Source organism: Neoarius graeffei, chromosome 9 (genome assembly GCF_027579695.1).
Source record: "Neoarius graeffei isolate fNeoGra1 chromosome 9, fNeoGra1.pri, whole genome shotgun sequence".
Taxonomy (NCBI): Eukaryota; Metazoa; Chordata; class Actinopteri; order Siluriformes; family Ariidae; genus Neoarius; species Neoarius graeffei.
Window position 1 is genome coordinate 12653910 of NC_083577.1, and position 21823 is coordinate 12675732.

At 41.7% G+C, this 21823-nt stretch overlaps 1 protein-coding gene across 2 annotated transcripts in view; it reads left to right on the top strand.

Moving 5' to 3' along the window:
* Positions 1 to 329: 329 nt before the first annotated feature.
* Positions 330 to 21823, top strand: part of hibch (3-hydroxyisobutyryl-CoA hydrolase) — a 116337-nt gene continuing 94843 nt past the window's right edge. Inside the window, exons 1-6 of one of the 2 annotated variants that reach the window (XM_060929014.1) lie at positions 330 to 425; positions 790 to 832; positions 3466 to 3597; positions 5690 to 5774; positions 8505 to 8585; positions 8669 to 8721. In XM_060929014.1, coding sequence (XP_060784997.1) covers positions 394 to 425; positions 790 to 832; positions 3466 to 3597; positions 5690 to 5774; positions 8505 to 8585; positions 8669 to 8721 — 426 coding nt within the window. In that variant the 5' untranslated portion in view covers positions 330 to 393. Of the gene's footprint in view, positions 426 to 789; positions 833 to 2967; positions 3076 to 3465; positions 3598 to 5689; positions 5775 to 8504; positions 8586 to 8668; positions 8722 to 21823 lie in introns of those variants that run through there. The other variant, XM_060929015.1, reaches the window with a different exon arrangement.

The following is a 21823-nucleotide window of genomic DNA, read 5'->3' on the forward strand; positions in this document are numbered from 1 at the left end:
GCAAGAGGATGTCCTTACTGTGCATATGACAATAAACATTTTGAACTTTGAACTTTAATTCTTGTTTGAAATACTGTACATCTAAGTAAATGAATGCATTATTTTTTGTTTATTTATTACAATTTATTTATTTAAAATTTTTTAAAATATTACTATTGTCCTCTAGGTGTCACTGTGGTGAAGAAATTTGCTTTCTTCTTCTACGGCGCTACTGCCTGAATACCAAATACTTTCCTTTTTTTCCTATGTAGTGCACTTTGTTGTTTCCCTTTAGATTTTACACTCTGTAGGGTAACTATGTAGGGTGTAGGGTTGTTATTGGGAGTTTACCCGTTAGCAAAACTGGTTTTATGTGTAACTCGGACACAGGAGAAGTTTTTAATCGTATTCATTATGTCTTTAGCGGGTTTTAAGCCTGTACTTAGGTAAAATGATTTATTATTTCATGCTGAAACTGAGAAATTAGTTTTATTTTCATGTCCAGTCATTGATGGATTTTTGAGTCTGTTATTACAGTGACATTGTAATAGTGATATAGTGCACGCGCTGTCTTACTTTATATTTTTCTACACACTATAATCTAATATACAGTTTAAAACGTTTAATATATTAAAGATTCCGTAATTAAAGCCAGCATTTAGCTTTAATTCTATATCATGTGTCAGTCTGATCCACATTATGATCGTTAACTTTGGAGGGTTTTTTTTCTCTCATTTCTGTTCCTGCATGTTAAAAAGAGGATTATTTTTTATTTAATTGACTCATAATTTTTTTTAAATCCACTTTCAGCCTGAGATCTGTTTACAGACTGCAGAGGATACGAGCACACATGGTGAGAGAGAACAACCCCGAAAACAAACAAACATTTGTTTCTGAGGTTTTTAGGGGTGAACTAAAAGTATTGACACCCTTCATAGCATTGAGTACTGAGTTATGATCTAAAATGTGTGAAATATTTCTGAATAACTTTGTGCAAATGTTTCATTTAGATTCTAAATGAAACATTTGCACAAAGTTATTCAGAAATTTTTCACACATACAGCTGGAGAAACTATTTACCTTTCGTCTAGAGAAAGGACCACGTTTGTAAATGGTATTTTATCTCTCTCTCTAAAAAAAAAAAAAGCATAATATAATGCACCGTAAAGATATGTCTGTCTCTTTGAGTTGTACAGAAAGTGTTTATCTCATGCAAATCATTCACAGTCATCATTCTAAAGCAGCTTTGATAAACACAAATACTCGTGAAGTTTAAGCTCAAAATACAGTTGTGCTCATAAGTTTACATACCCTGGCAGAATTTTTGCTTTCTTGGCCTTTTTTCAGAGAATATGAATGATAACACGCTTTTTTCCCCACTCATGGTTAGTGGTTGGGTGAAGCCATTTATTGATAAACAACTGTGTTTTTTATTTTTAAATCATAATGACAACAAAAAACATCCAAATGACCCTGATCAAAAGTTTACATACCCAAGTTCTTAACACTGTGTATTGCCCCCTCTAACATCAATGAAGTCTGAAGTCTTTTGTGGTAGTTGTGGATGAGGCTCTTTATTTTCTCAGATGGTAAAGCTGCCCATTCTTCTTGGCAAAAAGCCTTCCTAGGCTGTTTTGCATGAACTGCGTGCTTGAGATCTCCCCAGAGTGGCTCAATGATCTTGAGGTCAAGAGACTGAGGTGGGGTTTACATTAGACCGTATCAGCGGATCATCAGATTAACGTTTTTAAAACAATTAGCGTGCACACAGCAACACCAATACACGATTCGCGTGCACACAGCAACGCCAATACACGGATACTCTCGGCTCCGCAGGCATCCTGCGCTCCAAATCACTCCGCCCTGAACAGCGAGTGCCCTCTGGAGGGTGCGCACTCCGGCCCTGCGCAGCTCACAGAGCGTGCGAGTGAAGCGCACGAGCAGTGATTCGGGACTGAGCCGCTGTGTGTGTGATCTCAGTGCATATCACTTACCACTTGCAAGTGGAAGGATGGCAAGCCTAAAGACAATCATAACTACACAATGGGCAGTATTTGCAGTATTTTCATACTTTTATACTCTTTAATGAAAGGTGATACAAGGCGGAAGTCCGCGCCGTTTTTCAGCAGTCGTGTCACATGACCAACGCCAGTGAATCAGGAAGGTGGATGTCACAGTGACGTTGTCCAATGACGACGCCAGCTAGAGCTCAGCACAGCGTATCCGTGTATTCTCAATGTTTACACAGCACCGGACCAGACACGATCTGGATTGAATACGTGGACACTGGTGGATTCCCGTTTCCCGGCGTTTCAATGTAAAGGGACAGTGCATCCGCGAAGAAAACGAGACAGATACGGTCTACTGTAAACTTGGCCTGAGATGGCCACTCCAGAACCTTCACTTTGTTCTGCTGTAGCCAATGACAGGTCGACTTGGCCTTGTGTTTTGGATCGTTGTCATGTTGGAACGTCCAAGTACGTCCCATGCCCAGCTTTCGGGCTGATGAATGCAAATTTGCCTCCAGTATTTGCTGATAGCGTGCTGCATTCATCTTTCCTTCAACTTTGACCAAGTTTCCTGTGCCTTTGTAGCTCACACATCCCCAAAACATCAGCGATCCACCTCCGTGCTTTACAGTAGGAATGGTGCTCCTTTCATCATAGGCCTTGTTGACACCTCTCCAAATGTAACGTTTATGGTTGTGGCCAAAAAGTTCAATTTTGGTCTCATCACTCCAAATTACCTTGTTCCAGAAGTTTTGAGGCGTGTCTCTGTGCTGTTTGGCGTATTGTAGGCAAGATACTTTGTGGCATTTGCGCAGTAACAGAGCCCCTGATTTTCCATTTGTTAATCACAGTTTGAACACTGCTGACTGGCGTTATCAATTCCGTGGATATCTTTTTGTATCCCTTTCCTGTTTTATACAGTTCAACTACCTTTTCCCGTAGATCCGTTGACAATTCTTTTGCTTTCCCCATGACTCAGAATCCAGAACCGTCAGTGGCTGGATGAAAGATGCAAGAGTCTGTCTGGATCCCAGAAACTCACTCAGCTTTTATGCACACACACTGATTACAAGCAAACAGATCACAGGTGAGGATGTTACCTTTAGTAGCCATTCAAACCCATTTGTGTCAACTTCTGTGCATGTTGTTAGGCCAAAATCACCAGGGTATGTGAACTTTTGATCAGGGTCATTTGGGTAGTTTCTGTTGTTATTATGATTTAAAAAGAGAAAACACAGTCGTTTGACAATAAATGGTTTCACCCAACCACTAAGCATGAGTGGAAAAGATGTTTTTGTGTTATCATTCATATTCTCTGAAAAATGGTCAAAGAATCATAGATTCTGCCAGGGTATGTAAACTTATGAGCACAGCTGTATCGCTCACTGAAAGCATTTCTCCATTTATGGATTCATTTTCACAAAATGTGCCAATAATTGTGAAGTTGTCTCTTTGGTTTGGGTGTGTGTGTGATCAGATGAGCAGTGCAGTGAGCTCTGAGGTTCTGTTTGAGAAAGTTGAGAATGCCGGAGTGATCACACTGAACAGACCTAAAGTCCTCAACGCCCTCAACCTCTCCATGATCCGACTGATTTACCCCCAGCTGAAGGTATAACAGTGATTAACATTTTACATCAAATGATCAGAAAGTGTGTTATAATTCCATTGAATTTCATACACCGTGGTCAACAGTTCAGATATACACTCACCGGCTGCTTTAATAGGAACTTGTTCCTGACTCTCAGATTCCTGTTCTTGGCTGCAGGAGTGGAACCCAATGTGGTCTTCTGCTGTTGCATGTTGAGGTGCTTTTCTGCTCACCACGGTTGTAAAGAGTGATTATACAAGTTATTATATCGTTCCTGGCAGAAAAGCTCAAATTAGTTTGGCCATTTTCCTCTGACTTCTCTTATCAACAAGGCGTTTGTTGATACACCCACAGAACTATTGCTTACTCACTTGATGTTTTTTTGTTTTTCGCACCATTCTATTGTAAACTCTAGAGACTGTTGTGTGTGAAAACCCCAGGAGATAACACACAGGTGCCCTTGTATAAAAATAAATTCGCATTGTTCAGCTAATCTGGTGTATACTATCTACTGTACGTGTTTATATAAGATCTGCTGATTCAGTTGTGAGTGGAGCTTGATATTATCCAGGATCAGAGCACTAAATCTCTGCTTTTAGTGTAAAACGTGAAATGGACTTGCTGAAAGATCTTAATATTAACAAGCTAAGGAAGGCGTCATCACTGCAGTCATTCCGTCACACTATATAAATATTTAAACGTCTCCAGAATTCCATGCCAACAAGGGATTGAAGTTGGTTAAATTATTTGCCCATGCAACAGGGCAGATTGTGCTTGTTACCACACATCAACATCAGCAGTTTAGTATTAAGATTCCTGTTCTTGGCTGCAGGAGTGGAACCCAATGTGGGCTTCTGCTGTTGCATGCTGAGGTGCTTTTCTGCTCACCACGGTTGTAAAGAGTGATTATATGAGTTACTATATCCTTCCTGGCATAAAAAAAGCTCGAACCAATCTGGCCATTTTCCTCTGACCTCTCTTATTAACAAGGCGTTTGTTTCCACCCACAGAACTGTCGCTCACGCGGTGCTTTTTTGTTTTTCACACCATTCTGTGTAAACTCTAGAGACTGTTGTGTATGGAAACCCCAGGAGATCAGCAGTTTCTGAAATACTCAGACCAGTCCATCTGGCTCAAACCAACACCCATGCCACAGTGGAAGTCACACATATGGCCCTTTTCCACTACCCTTTTTCAGCTCACTTCAGCTCGCTTCAGCTCACTTCAGCCCGACACAGCTCGCGTTTTGACTACCAAAGAACAGCACGACTCAGCTCGCTTCAGCCCCGCTTAGCCCCTAAAACTCGCACGGTTTTGGAGTGGGGCTGAAGCGAGCCAAACTGAGCCGAGTGAGGCTGGGGGCGTGAGCAGACACTCCCCTGTGCACTGGTTGGTGAGGAGGAGTGTCCTCACATGCCCACACATGCCCCGCGAGCACGCTGGGATCTGTAAACCCGGAAGAAGAAGAATTACGAATTACGAGAATTTCTGAAGCCTTATGCGCCTCGCCTCATCTATACGCTCTTGCCAGTATCTGTTGGCGTTGTCGGTGACAACAAGCCACAGCACCAAGACCAGCAACACTAACGACTCCATGTCCTCCATGTTTATTGTTTACTATTCGGGTCGTGAGACTACCGCTTAAAAGCTCACTGATGTCACTGTTTGCGCTGCTTAACGACATCACGTGACGTCCACCCACTTTCGCTAACTCCACCCAATGTGTCCACCCACTTCCAGCCAGCACGGTTCAGCGCGGTTGTAGTCGAAATGCAACTCCAACAGCCCTGCTCAGCTCAACTCAGCCCAACTCAGCACGGCTCAGCTGCGTTGGTAGTGGAAAAGCGGCATTTGAGAACAATTTTTCCCATTCTGATGTTTGAAGTAAACATTAGCGGAAGCTCTTGATTTGTATCTGCATGATTTTATGTCAAGGCATTGGCTGATTAGAGAACTGCATAAAATAAAACAGCAGGTGGATGGGTGTACATTCAGTGATGCGACATCACCACGCCCCGACTCGCTTGTGAAACGGGTGTTGCTGCACCCTTGGTGCTTGGGCCTGTTAATTGCTGCTTGCAGCTACATTAATGAATTGTTTGTTTTTGTGCAGAAATGGGAGAATGATTCGGAGACAGCTCTTGTGCTCATTAAAGGTACTGGAGATAAAGCGTTCTGTGCTGGAGGAGATATCAAAGGTATGTATATATATAAAAAAAAAGAAGAAGAAGCAAACTTTAATGTATTATAAGAAACCTTTATTTGTCACATGCACACTTCAAGCACAGTGAAATTCATCCTCTGCATTTAACCCATCTGAAGCAGTGAAAACACACACACACACCCAGAGCAGTGGGCAGCCACACCAGAGCACCCGGGGAGCAGTCAGCATGGATTAAAGTTTTCCATCGCTACGACGGATTTCCGTCAACTGGGAGCGCTAAAGGTCAATAATGAGAGTGATGCAGATCCGAGGAAAAAAGGGGGGGGGGTAGGCCCATAGGTCTGACACCGATGTGATTTAGAACTTCACCAAGCTGCTGTGATTGCCTGTTGTTGAACCCTTTCTTGTGCTATGTTTGAGTATATGTAAAGGAATAAGTTGTTGCGCTAGATAGGAATAAATAAATAAAGCCTCCGCTACTGTCTAGTCCCGGGCAGGCTCGGCGTAGGCCACTGATGAAACTATTTGGCTGTCCTAATACTAGGTAACTAGGTTACTTGTCTACTACTAATAGTAGTAGTAATAATGATATTTGCCTATTGAAAGGTGATCAGGTGAAAAGTTGAAGCTGCAGCAAGACCTTTGCTATTAAGCCTTTTGTAGGCTTCGGCAGACAACGTCCTGGAAAGGCTGTGTTTTTCTTTGGTTTGATTAGCCTACGATTTAATCTTTAAACATTGTGGTTTCAGCAGTTCGCTTAAACATTGGAGGCTGCAGAGTCGGGCTGCAAGATTTCCCGACACTTGTTTAAGATGCCAAACTTCATAGTAAGGAGAAAATAATTCCACAGTATTTAGTGCCTCGTCAGTCTCAAAAATTAATAGTGAAGGAGCAATGCGAATTAAGTCCCAAAAAAACATCTCGTAGGCCTATATTTTGCATTTTCAAAAAAGTCCGGAATTGGAAGTCAGTCAGTGGAGTGTAATGAAGTGTCTCATTCACTAAGCATAAAAGGTCGGAAAACAGTGCAGAAAACAACTATTGCTTAAATAGGCTACTAATGTTTTACATTAGTAATTTAATGTATGTAACAAATAAATTAATTGATTAAATAGATAAAGAAGCGAATACTCCGAAGCTTAAAATTCAGGAAAGTGGCTCCGGTGTCGCAAGTGCACAAGAACAGTTATTTGAAAGTTAACCTAATGAATTTGTGCGTGCGATTTCATGAAGAACCGGGACAATTGGCATTCGGTGAAAGATTCACACCTATGACTCATTATATTCGCGCGCGCCCTCTCGCCCACTGGTGCTTTGTTTTCCCGATTTACACGCGTGTCTGAAGATGGAGTTTTCAGAAATCTCCACTCTGCCCAGAGTTTGTGAAAGTAGCTCTTTTCAGTGTCTGAAACCTCTGTATAGGTGTGAATGAGAGGTGGAACCGAATAAATAAATATGCGTCTTTTTTATCCGGCTACATGTAGGCTATCACTGCGCAAAGCCTCTAATGTTGAAATAGTAATATTTGTTAAAATAATAGTAGGCTAATTTCCACATTAATCGGTAAAATGGCACAAGGGATGTGATGGGGGGATGGCCGTTTTATAAGGGGAATGATTTGAGATTTTTATTTCAGAAGGGGGATGCCTCCCCCCACATCCCCCCTCAACTCGAGTACTGCGTATAAGGCCACGTGACACAGGCCCTTCGATTTCCATAGAGCGCGTCAAATTACTTTCGGTTTTGCCAGCATGGACGCGCTTCTTTTAAATGAAAGCACAGATGTGTCAGACATCGACTAAACGGTAAAGAATAAGTGGAGATGGGCTTGGCTAAATGAAATGGGTGATAATGGCAAGCCATTTAGTCCATGGTGAAAAAGATGAAAATGGCAGGTGTGTGCTTTTGTGTAGTTTGCCATAAAAAAAAGTCTGGAAGCAATGGCAAAAAACTAGATGCCTTTGGCTTCACTGCGAAGAAGCAGAAAAAGTGAACTTTCACTTTACTTTTCTTGCAAGTTCTTTCTGTTCCACTCTTTTGAAAGCATGGTTCAAGTTCGACTGCACTTGCACTTTTCTCTTAACCACTGTTGTGCATTACTAAAGTATTGTTGAAATAAATTTGCACTTTGCGCTGAAAACTTGATGTTTCATCATTTATAGCCAGTAATGACAATGGTAAAGTCTTGCCTTAGCTTTAGTCATTGTTAAAATTATGTAAATGTACTATAAGTAGGGGCCGAGGGGATAATGGACAACATGGCGTTTAAAATTTGATGCATCGCTGATGTGGTAGGGGCCAACGACATGGAGCTTTTTTTTTTCCAGTCAGATGATTTTTTTTTTTTGCTTTAATCCATGAGTCAGGGGTCAGGTACCTTGCTCAAGGGCACCTCAGCCCAAGGCCGCCCCACGTTAACCTAACTGCATGTCTTTGGATTGTGGGGGAAACCGGAGCACCCAGAGGAAACCCACGCAGACACGGGGAGAACATGCAAACTCCACACAGAAAGGCCCTCACTGGCCGCTGGATTTGAACCTTCTTGCTGCAAGGCGACCGTGCTAACCACCGTGCCGCCCACATCATACATTTAAATAGAGTTATAATCATGTTACGAGATTACTCTGGTTACATGACTTCAAGTTCCTGTTATGTGATTTTAAAAATATATATAAAAATAATAAATATATAAAAATACATAAAAATGTTAAAATAAATAAATTCATTAAAAAAATACATGTCGTGTTTGTTTGTTTCTTTGTAGGTCTTCAAGAAGCAGGGAAAGCAGGAGATTCTTTAAGAAAGGTCTTTTTCCATGAAGAGTACACCTTAAACAACGCTATAGGTAAAATTCAGTGTTTATCTGCTCACGCATTTCTGATTAATGAAGTGGAATATTTAATGATTTAATCCCAATTCTGTTTTCAGGGACTTTTAGAAAGCCTTATGTGGCCCTCATTGATGGAATTACAATGGGAGCTGTAAGTGCTCAACCTTTTTTGTCTTGCGTCATAGCAAAATCATTAGTGAATACAGAGTGCAGTAACTGTGTTTTCCTTTTTTTTTTTCCTGTGTGGATAACACTATCTATAGTGCTTTTGTCTTTTCTGAACTTTTACTTTGTTTAATCAATACAGGGCATGATTATCAGTCAGGCTGGGTGATTGATATATAAAAATATGCACTGCCTAAAAGAGGAGCTCCTGATGAGTACATGAGCAAAATATTTCCAAGGGCACAAACTCAACCTGAATAGAATAATAATATTATAGCACCATGAACCATCAAATTGTCGTGTCGTGTATTTCGCCTCAGTAAATCACTGCATTGTTTTGTGACAGTGATACCAATAATGAGATATGCATCACAGTTGTGAATGCATATTTATTCCTTTCTTTGACGTCGCATGCCATGCACCAGAAACATCACCACCACATTTATTATGGTGTGAGACTGCTGGGTGCCTGGTGGACAGCAGTGAACCAGTGCTCTCACTTTACACCATTACTGTAGAGTTACCATCCAATATCAAACTCGACGTGTCAAACAGTTGTCTGGTTTCATAGGTCACTTCCACACAGGTGCAGCACCATTAGGACTAATTACCATGCACCTGTTCCTGATTGGAGCGCAATCACAGCGCATACATATAAGGACTCTTAGTAAAACACAGACTTTGTGAAAACCTTGTATTTTGTATTGCTTTTCTGGTTTTGACCCTGTTTGTGTTTTTGGACTGTGAGTATTCTATTCCCTCTGATATCCTGTCTATGCCTCACTCCACCACTGTCTGTTTTTCGACTCTTTTGCTGTTTTGGATCTGTTTGCTTGCATGTTTTCAATAAAACTCTTCCTGCGATTCCATCCATCTGTCGCCCTTACATGACAGAAACTGTCAACAGTCTAACAAGCTAGTCGACTAATAAAACTCTTAACTCATTTTATATGAAACCGTCATGAATATTTTCTGCAAAATGTGTTGGCAAATAATCCCACGTTATTTAAAAAAAATCAAATTAAAAATAAGCATTGGATAAAAACCCATTGATCTGATGGAAATAAAGATACAAATTCCGTTGTCTGGTAGTCAAGCGTTTGAGAGACGTTGCCTTGCACTTATGGTCGGGTTCCCTGTGTTGGTACATGGGTATCGTTTGTATATATGGTCGCGAAAGCAATCAGAAATCAGGTCGATGCATTACCATATTCTCTTACATATGATTAAAATATCTATCATGATAAATTGTGTCGCGCACACGGTGCTTTTAAAAAAAAATAAATACAAACTTTCACTGAAAGGTGCGGAGTTCATGTTAAAATTCTCATTAGCAGTGCTGAATGTTTTATTTTTTGATAAAAAATAAAATTTTATAAATGTACAAAAACATTGTTCAGATGTAAATCATCAAACAAATCAATGAATATTGGTGTCGTGTCATAGAAATGCCTTTGAGAAATGAAATAATATTTTTTGTCACATCGCTTACCTTTAATTCTTATAATTATTCTTATAAATATTTCTTACAATTATGAAATGATTTTTTAAGTTACATTATGCTGGTTTGTACCCATAATTTCTTATTTAATTAACCTTATTATTAATTTCCTGTTTGTTTCTGGTTCTTATTATATTCATAAATATTATCAGTTTGGTTTTTGTGGTATGTGGAGCGTTTATACCTCACGTGTTGTGAGACCGAGTAGATCTTAGTGGTGATGAGCCACGTTAGATGGTTACCAGTCATATGTAAATAAGTTTTAGTCTGCCCTTGATTATTCTTCTAATATCTCAGTGATGCAGTGCCTTGTTTAAGGCTACGTTTACATTAGACCGTATCTGTCTCGTTTTCTTCGCGGATGCACTGTCCGTTTACATTAAACCACCTGGAAAAGCTGGGAAACGGGAATCCGCCAGCGTCCACGTATTCAATCTAGATCGTATCTGGTCCGGTGCTGTGTAAACATTGAGATACGCGAATACGCTGTGCTGAGCTCTAGCTGGTGTCCTCATTGGACAACGTCACTGTGACATCCACCTTCCTGATTCGCTGGCGTTGGTCATGTGACGCGACTGCTGAAAAACGGCGCGGACTTCCGCCTTGTATCACCTTTCATTAAAGAGTATAAAAGTATGAAAATACTGCAAATACTGATGCAAATACTGCCCTTTGTGTAGTTATGATTGTCTTTAGGCTTGCCATCCTTCTACTTGCAAGTAGTAAGTGATATGCACTGGGATCACACACACAGCGGCTCAGTCCCGAATCGTGGCTTGTGCACTTCACTCGCGCGCTGTGTGAGCTGCGCAGGGCCGGAGTGCGCACCCTCCAGAGGGCACTCGCTGTTCAGGGCGGAGTGATTTGGAGCGCAGGATGCCTGCGGAGCCGAGCGTATCCGTGTATTGGTGTTGCTGTGTGCACGGCTAACGGTTTTAGTGTAAACGCGAATCGTTTTAAGAACGTTAATCTGATGATCCGCTGATTCGACGTAATGTAAACGTAGCCAAAGGATGCATGAACTTGAACTAGTCCACATTTTGTAGTGTTACAGCCTGGAACTAATTAGGATTTTTACGATTTGATTGACACAACGTGTCTTACGATACTTTGTACAACCATATTTGGCTGCGGTTATAGCTACAAGTCATTGGAGATTCGTATCTCTCAGCTTTGCACATCTGGATCCTGATATTTTTGCAAATTCTTCTCGGCAGAAATGCTCAACCACTGTCTGATTTCACAGAGGTCAGATTGAGGTCTGGGCTTTGACTGGACCATTCAGCTTCTTGAGTTCAAGTCACACCTGTTCAGCTTTGGTGGTACACTTAGTTGTTGACCTGTTGGAATTTGAAGCTCCGCCCCATGCTCAGTGCAGACTGGAACAGGCTTTCTTCTAGAAATGCTGTGTATTTGACTCCATCCACATCCTTGACTAGTTTCCCAGTCCCTGCTGATGAAATGCATCCCCAGAACACAATGCTACCACCACCGTGCTTCACAGTGGGGACGTTGTTCTCTGGTAGATGAGCAGTGTTGGGTTTCCATTACACTATCAGAAACAGGGATACTATTTATATATACTATTGGAGGCTATTTCTTTATATATACTACTTATATACACACACACGCGCACATACACACTATTGGAGGCTATTTCTGCCCTCCAAGGTACAGTATACACTCATGTACACCCTAGGGCTCATTATTGGACTTGAAGGTAACTGTGTCCCTTTTTAGGGCCAAAAAAGGTGCATGTATGTTCCTAAGCAATATATAAAGGGTACAAATAAGTACTTTAGAGGCTAATGCCCCAGTGACGAGCTGTTGTACCTCTAAAGGAACAATAATGTACTTTATTTTCTGACATTTTGTCAAACCAGAGAATCTTTTTTTTTTTTTTTCTACGTGTCCATGCTGTGGGTGTCCTCTGAACACCTTTCTCCATCTGAGCAGTGGATCTTTTCAGTTCCTTGGCCTCTTGGTTGCTTTTCCAACGAATCCCCTCTTTACCAGGTCACTGATTTTTGGTGTATGGCCTTCTCTAGGCAGTGTTGAGGTTGTGCCATGTTCTTTCCATGTTTTAGTGATGGATTTAATGTTGCTCTGCGGGATTATCAAAGGTGTGTGCGGTTTTTTTGTTTGTTTTTGTTTGTTTTTTTTAAGAACCAAACCCTAATTGACAGTTTTCCAGAACCTTGTCCCAGACTTGTTTTGATAGCTCATTGGTCTTTGTGATGCTGTATGCTTGTAGGTATGTTCTCTAACAAACTCTGGGTTCTTCCAGGAACGGGTGTATTTATATTGAGATCACGTCACATTTTAATTGTATACAGTTTGAATCTGTTAAACTAATGATGTGACTTCTAATGGCAGCTGGCTGCACCGTACCTAATTTATGGGTTTCACAGTGAGGGTGAAGGACTTAATATTCTTAAAGCAAAAATTGCATCTGACGTGCTCTTCCTTGGCATAAACCCAGCAGTATGGGTTTATGCCAAGGAAGAGCATGTAGGATACAATTTTTGCTTTAAGAATGTTAATGGAGAAGTACAGGGAAGGCCAGAGAAAGCTACATTGTGTGTTTGTAGACCTGGAGAAGGCATAAGATAGAGTGCCGAGAGATGAGTTATGGTATTGTATGAGAAAGTGTGGAGTAAATAAGAAGTATATTAGAGTGGTGCAAGACATGTATGAGAACAGTGAAACAGCAGTGAGGTGTGCAGTTGGAACGACTGAATGGTTCAAGGTGAAGGTGGGACTTCATCAAAGATCTGCTTTGAGTCCTTTCTTGTTTGCCATCGTGATGGATAGCTTGACGGACGAAGTGAGGCAAGAGTCACCATGGAACATGATGTTTGCGGATGATATTGTGATATGTGGTGAAAGTAGAAAGGAGGTTGAGCTGGGCTTGGAGAGATGGAGGTATGCATTGGAACGAAGAGGAATGAAAGTGAGCAGTAGCAAAACAGAATATATATGCATCAATGAGAGTGAGGATGAGAATGTAGTGAAAATGCAAGGAGTAGATGTAAAGAAAGTTGGTGAATTCAAGTACTTGGGGTCAACTGTGCAGGAAAATGGGGGCTGCGATAGTGAGGTGAGAAAGAGAGTGCAGGCAGGGTGGAGCAGTTGGAGAAGGATTTTGGGAGTCATTGTGATAGGAAAGTCCCAGCAAAAGTGAAAGGTAAGATGTATAAGACAGTAGTGAGACCAGCTGTGATGTATGGATTGGAGACCGTACCCTTAACGAAGAGACAGGAGGCAAAGTTGGAGGTGGTGGAGTTGAGGATGTTGAGGTTTGCGATGGGAGGTTGGACAGGATAAGGAACGAGCACATCAGAGGGACAGCACATGTGGACAGCTTGGGAATTAAGCTAAGAGAGATGAGTCTGAGGTGGTATGGGCATATCCTGAGAAGAGATGCAGAGCATATTGGAAGGAGAATGATGAGGATGGAGCTGCCAGGCACATGAAAACGAGGAAGGCTGAAGAGGAGATAAAAGATCGCTGTGGTGACCCCTAATTGGGAGCAGCCAAAAGAAAACGACAGTGAGGGAATACTCATACTTGCAATTAGAACTTTATTTGTAGATGATTTCAACTATATGGACTATCCCCCATGTACCCACCCTCTTGATTACCCATCTACTATTGGTGCTGACCCCAGTAATTTCAACAACCTTCATCCCATCTCCAATTTCCCTTTCCTTTCCAAAATCCTGGAAAAAACTGCTGCATCTCAGGTTCACGATCACCTCTCTCTTAATAATCTCTATGAATAGTTCCAGTCTGGCTTTCGCCCACTTCGTAACACAGAAACAGCTCTGGTCAAAATCACTAATGACCTCCTCATGGCTGCCGACACTGGACTCCTTACCATCCTCATCCTCCTTGACTTGAGTGCAGCCTTTGACGCAATCTCCCACACCATCCTCATTGACAGATTAGCCGCTCTTGGACTATCTGACACACCCTTGGACTGGTTTAAATTATATCTCTCTGGCTGCACTCTGTTGGTCCAACTGAAAACATTCACACCCCAACCATTCCCCCTCTCTTCTGGTGTACCCCAAGGTTCTGTGCTTGGACCTCTCTTATTCATTATCTACCTCCTCCCTCTTGGCAGTGTTTTCTGTAAATTTAGCATCCAGTTCTACGCAGATGACACCCGGCTCTACCTGTCCTCCAAACCTACCTCCTCTCTCCCACCCACCTCCTTCTCCGATTGCCTACAGGAACTCAGATCCTGTTTCTCCCATAACTTACTTCAACTTAACAGTGATAAAACTGAGGCCCTTCTCATTGGCACTAAATCCCCCCTTTCAAAAATAAACAGTTTCTCCATTTCCTTTGACAACTCCTCAGTTTCCCCCTTCCTCCAGGTTAAGAGTCTGGGTGTCATCCTTGATAGCACTCTATCATTCCAGTCCCACATAAATAATGTCACTCAGTCAGCTTACTTTCATCTACATAATATCTCACACCTGCGCCCGTCCCTCACACCCAACAGTACTGCTATCCTGGTCCACACCCTGGTTACATCCTGCCTTGACTATTGTAACTCCCTTCTTTTTGGTTTACCTGAGAAGTCCATCCATAAACTGCAACTGGTTCAAAACTCTGCTGCCAGAATTATTTCCAGAACCCCCTCCTTCAGTCATATCACACCTGTCCTGCAGCAACTCCATTGGCTTCCTATCAAATTTCGCATCATCTATAAAATCCTACTTTTTACCTTCAAGGCCATCAACACCTGAGCTCCTCCACACCAACATACCCAGCCGTACTCTCAGGTCCTCCTCCTCCATCCAACTCACCCTCCCACCTACTCGCTTGTCCACCATGGGGTGGAGAGCCTTCAGCCGCTCGGCCCCCTGCCTCTGGAACTCCCTGCCTACATACAACACTCTGATTCCATCATCTCCTTCAAATCTTGCCTCAAAACCCACCTTTTCCGACAAGCATGTTCCCTTTAATCTGGGACTGGAATGACCCCACCGTTGCATTTTCTCATCTCATTATCTCTAGCCACTTTATCCTGTTCTACAGGGTCGCAGGCAAGCTGGAGCCTATCCCAGCTGACTATGGGCGAAAGGCGGGGTACACCCTGGACAAGTCGCCAGGTCATCACAGGGCTGACACATGGACACAGACAACCAATCACACTCACATTCACACCTACGGTCAATTTAGAGTCACCAGTTAACCTAACCTGCATGTCTTTGGACTGTGGGGGGAAACCGGAGCACCCGGAGGAAACCCACGCGGACACGGGGAGAACATGCAAACTCCGCACAGAAAGGCCTTCGCCCGCCACGGGGCTCGAACCCGGACCTTCTTGCTGTGAGGCGACAGTGCTAACCACTACATCACCGTGCCGCCCCCGTTGCATTTTATTTCTGTTTTATTATGTTTTGCACTATTTTGATTGTTTTTCATTTTATCAATTGCTTTTATTATTGTCTTTGTACGGTGACCTTGAGTGTCTTGAAAGGTGCCTATAAATAAAATGTATTACTATTCTTATTACCCACACAGCTAGCTGATTATAGGTTAAGCTATAAAGGCTGTGCATTAGGGATACTTGTTGTTGTTTTTTTTTTTCTGTAGTATTTTACAAATCTTGCCTAAACCCTGATGTTGATATTCAAATAAATCTTGTGATATCTCTATTATTAATTAACTGTATCTTAATATTCCAATTTTATTAAAGTCCTTCTATAAGATTATATTATCTATCATGTCTTGTACACTCAACCTGTTCTTTTAAAGGAGATCTGCAGAACCAAGGCCTCACTTTCATTTATAAATGCTTTGAGACCTCAAGAATGGCACAGGAATAGTTTTAAGCGTTAACAATAAATCTAATATAGTAATTTTTACGATTAAAGTGATTCATATAGGTAGCGGTCTGAGTGAATGGCCTTGACGTCCGTAACGTCACAACAGGAAGTCTATCGGTCTTATCGCCATTTCTGCTATACTAAAACGCAGAGCTGACTGCAACTCCTCCGATCCTCCATTTTGAGCTAATTTATCACCATGCTACATAGATGTGTTGCTGGCTGGTGCAGCAACATGATGGAAGGTGGATTTATGTTGTATTCATGGCCCAAGAATGTTCAAACTGCAAAGATTTGGACGCGTTTTGCGAGAAGTTCACGGGCACATTGGGCGGCTATGAAGTGTAGTTTTATTTAATTGTTGGTACTGCACCCTCTTTCAATACGAGCTTATAGCCAATGCTCCTCAACAGATCAGAGGTTTCGTACGAGTCTTCAGTAAAATGTGCACTGGCCCAAGAATGTTTAAACTGCAGAGATTTGGACATGTTTTGCGAGAAATTCACAGGCACATTTTACTGATTACTCCTATGAAACCTCTGATCTGTTGAGGAGTGTTGGCTATAAGATCGTATTGAAAGAGGGTGCAGTACCAACAATTAAATAAAACGTCAAGAATAGAATAGTATTTATTTATTTTTAAAAGAAAGTTCGGTTGCGAGTGTGAACCAAGGGTTGTTGGTAAAACCCGGGACAGAACGGGACGTGACATATTAGCACTCGGGCAGTGACCTCCCCACGGTTGTTGCTAAAACCAGTGACGTCCCATCCCGGGTTTTAGTAGTTGCCTGAGCCGAGCAGTAATGGCGGAGTACTTAGTATTATAATAATAATAATAATAATAATAATAATAATTTCAATTTATATAGCGCCTTTCTCAAAACCCAAGGTTGCTTTACAATTATAGGGGAAAAAAATGTCCACCAAATAGAAGTCAAGATGTCATTCCAATGGTGTAGCAGCCACAGTCCCACCAAAAGGCGCACGAAAACAAGTCCCGCACAGCCGCCGTGACGCCGCCAGGCAGCATCACTCAGAACACCACATGGATCCACAAAGCGAGCACAGAAGCACTGCCACACAGAGTGCTCGTATGTCCCAAACCGCCTGCACAGTCGTCGCGACGCCACCGAGCAACATCGCTTGGAACATCACACCAAGCACTAAAGCACAGAGTGCTGGACAACCACCATGTTAAAATGAGCAACGAGCTCCATGCAGTCCATAGTATGGAGAAAATGGAGAACGACTGGACCAGCCGTCTGATTTCTCCACTGGATATTGCTGCCATCTCACCCTTACGTGGAAGAAGCAAATGAACGGAGAACTGAATGAACAACTGAACTGAAAGTCAGATTGTTTCAAAACGATCGGCCTTCAAGAAGCGAGAACACAGACGGGTAAACTCCGACACTCATTTGGATACAAAACAACAAAAACGCGTTGTTTACTTGCATTTAGATTAATACATGTAACTTGTATTGTGTATTTAAGTTACCGGTATAAGATTATTTAATTTGTTTCAGAATGGGATTGTCTCAGTTCATCTGATTATTTAATTAGCCTTTTACGTTATGCATGTTGCATAAGTTATAACACCTATCCTGTTTTAATGAGAGTCAACCCACAATCAATGAAATAAAATCAGTCTTAGTTGAGCAAGTCGGTAACGGGACTTATTACTTTCTCCATAAATTTTTATTTATATGACTTTGGTCTATAGCTGTCAAAGGCCTCGGCCTTAAAACCGGTTACCGCTGTGACGTCATGCGCTCAGGGCTGGCTGGCTCAGCGGGGCAGCTCGAATGCCAACTTTGCGATCAATTTTAACTCTCAAGTATATTATTTTTATTCCCATTTATGCAGCATACAAGAGTCAAGGATGGAGATACCATCCACTCAATTTATTTAAAAATGAAAGTTCTGTGCATCTCCTTTAACTTGTTAATTTTAGACTTCTACTGTCTAGATGCTCCAGTAGGTGGCAGCAATGAGCTTTTATCACCAGAAACACCTCAGCATGTTATGAATTGGACATCGAGTGGTCTATGATTGGTCATAATACAGGATGACGTCAGCAGAACATGTTGCTGCCTGGGTTTTTTTTTTCTCCCCCCCCTTAAGCCTTCATACTCCCTGAGGTTTATAGGGAATTTGAATTGAAACACCATCACACCATTATCTACCTCAGTTCACAAGAGGAGATAAACACTCCATGTCAATAAGTGCAAGCCTCATAAGAACAAATAAAGCTCCATCTCTGATCACAGTCGTTCAGATTGGCATAGAGGCGTGTCTCTGGTTATATCCTCACCAATGCTGGAACAAGCATTAAGGACAAACTGGGAAAAGTAGTGATGCTCAGTGTTTTGTCTATTCTCAGAGTCCCCTGCTGCTGCTCACAGGGGTATGACTTGGAGGGAAAAAAAGCTCAAATGCAGAGCAGGAACAAAACCTAATAAGTAGCATACAAGAAATTGTGGTACATGGGCATGGCAGGGTCACGGAGTTCATTGAGAGCGTAAAAGTCGTTATAATCCCCCCCCCCCCCCCCCCCCCCCATGGAAGGATGACTGCATGTCTGGTCATATTAAAGGAATATTTGCTGGACCACACAGACCGATTATTACAATCAGAATTTTATTGGGGGGAAATGGAATTTGAAGGGGAGTTGAGTTCTGTTAGTGAGGTTTCATGTTTGTACCCTTAGAATGTTCAGTAAAGCTGCAAACAGGCATAAGAGAAACCTTTAGCTGTGGATTTTCACCTTGCGAATTTCTTCTTTATTATTTCGCAAAACTAGCCTTTTATGGGGAGTCCTGGTGTTGCATCTTTTTGGAAGGAATGTAGTGGTCCAGTGAACAGTTCTTGTACAGCTAGCTAGTTTGTTATTTGTCAGTGATAAGAGATGTCTGAGGATCAGGGGGAAAAAAAAAAAACTTCTCCCTGTAACAAAATGTTATGCTGAGTCTTCCAGAAACTTCCAAGGTTGGAGGCGTCACAAGGTTAAAGGTTCTTGAAGAACTTTGCTGAAACCAGAAAAGTCCAAGGAAGTAGTTGCAAAATTAAGACTGTTACTGGATGCGAATCTCCTTCTCGCACACCAGGTTTTGTTCACATTCATGGTGATCGTCTTCTTTTGGTTGTTCCCGTTAGAGGTCACTACAGCAGATCTGTTCCACATAGGGCATCCAGTGTAAAACCTTACTGACGCAACCCTCCCCAATCTGTCTGGGCTTGTCTCTGATCAGATAGGACAGATAGTTAATGTAGCATAGCAATGAAGGATAATACTATGTGTATAAATTACATTATAGACTTTTAGCAGATGTTTTATCCAGAGCAACGTACAACAAGACCCTGATATACTCACAGCAGTCGGCAGTCCAGGGAATAGTTAGTGGTTAGGTGCCTTGCTCAGGGGCACTTCAGCCATTCCTGCTGGGTCCAAGAAATTGAACTGATGACCTTTTGGTCCCAAAGCCTGCTTGTCTGACCTTCAGGCCATGGCTTTCTCCATCTTAAATAATAATAATAAGCCTTTGTCACATACACTTTACAGCACAGTGAAATTCTTTTCTTCACACACCACACTTGTTAGGAAGTTGGGGTCAGAGCGCAGGACAGCCATGATATGGCACCCCTGGAGCAGGGAGGGTTAAGAGCCTTGCTCAAGGGCCCAGCAATGGCAGCTTGGTGGTGCTAGGGCTTGAACTCCCGACCTTCTGATCAGTCACCCTGGAACAGAACCTTGAGGAATGGCGCGTTATACTGTCTGTGCGCATTTACAAAAATTCTGAGCTAGGATTAAAGATCATAGATTCTGTGTCAGAGAACCTTGTGATCTGTGGTGTCAAAAGTTGCACTAAAAGCAAGTAATGCATGCAAAGGCATGTGTCTCTATCAATAAATCATGCATTTATTTATCTTTGATATGTACAATGAGTCAAAGATTCATAACAAATATATTCAAACTAATAATAAAAGATCTAAATTAAAAATATCAAAAAACCAAACATTAGACTACTATCATAGGTAAATATCAAATATATATATCAGTAAGGTCTTATGTGACCAAATTAAAAATAAAAAAAAATTAGAATGTCTCTGGTTGGAGATAAAGAATGCATAATTTACTACTTTAACCAGCACCATGTCAACATTGTTATTAGGCTTTCATTTAATTGAATATTTTTAATATTTTGTCTTTCCGGGCGGCATGGTGGTGTAGTGGTTAGCGCTGTCGCCTCACAGCAAGAAGGTCCGGGTTCGAGCCCTGTGGCCGGCGAGGGCCTTTCTGTGCGGAGTTTGCATGTTCTCCCCGTGTCCGCGTGGGTTTCCTCCAGGTGCTCCGGTTTCCCCCACAGTCCAAAGACATGCAGGTTAGGTTAACTGGTGACTCTAAATTGACTGTGTGAACGTGAGTGTGAATGGTTGTCTGTGTCTATGTGTCAGCCCTGTGATGACCTGGCGACTTGTCCAGGGTGTACCCCGCCTTTTGCCCGTAGTCAGCTGGGATAGGCTCCCGCTTGCCTGCGACCCTGTAGAAGGATAAAGCAGCTAGAGATGATGAGATGAGATGAGATTTTGTCTTTCCTTTGCTAGTACGAGTTCAGCTACCGAGCTACAATTTTTAATATCTTTCTGATAGATTGTATGTTTGAAATTGGTCAATAATTTGATGCAGCAGATAGCAATTGCAATGAAAAATGTCAGTTTGTGACCTTCTTTAGAAGTTAGCTGTCATCATGCTTGTACAAAACATTTGGATGACTTTTATTATTATTATTATTATTATTATTATATGGCCTTATTACCTTGCATTTCTGTACCCCATTGATCAAACTTGTAGAGCAGATAGGTACAAAGCCTAGCCACAAATAAACAAAGAATTTTAAAAACTTACATTAAAATGATAGACAACAGACTTGCGTGAATTTCTTCAGTGACTTGTTCTAACATTTACTCACGGAAGAACATCAAGAATGGAAGAAGCACTAAATCACTCCATGAGGGCGTCAGATCTGGCCGCAGAGGATCACAACACCAGCATGGAGGCTCGAGGGGAATCTTAGAGCATGACTTTGATCCATCTCATTCGTGCGTGAAAGGAGGTCATGACTGCTCCATCACTTCACTCCTCCTGTGCGTGAGCATGTCTGCATATTTCCTGCATTGCTAAGACGCTTTTCTGGAGCGATGGTTAAGTGAAAAAGCAAAACCGTGTTGCATGTGGAAACTGAATGGACAAAGAGCTATGATCTGAGATTGTAAACATCTTTAATCCAAAACTTTTGACAGTAAAGCAAGAGTTTGATGTTATGTCTTGTCTAGTTAGAGATGGATGATGTTTCAGAGGAAAGCCTGCAGATTTGATAACATCCATCTGACTGTCAGGATGTTTTGATGGCTAAAATAATCACAGACATGGAAGAACAGATGTCAACTTGAGTTTAGTTGTTGGTTTAGCACTTGAGAATTTGGCGAAACTGTTGCTGGAACAGTCAGTGGAGTTTTTAGACATTGCATGTGAGACGATGTATTTATGAAGCAGGTGTCTGTATTAAGTTTTCAGATCGTTTGAAGATGCTTTAGAACACCAAAAACACGTCTGCTCCATCACTGAAGAGATTAAGATTAATTGAAGAGGACTGACAAATTACTATGGCAAGTGATTTCAGATATTAATGCATAAATAAATTTCATAAAATGTATAAAAGTTGCTAAACTGCTGATAATGT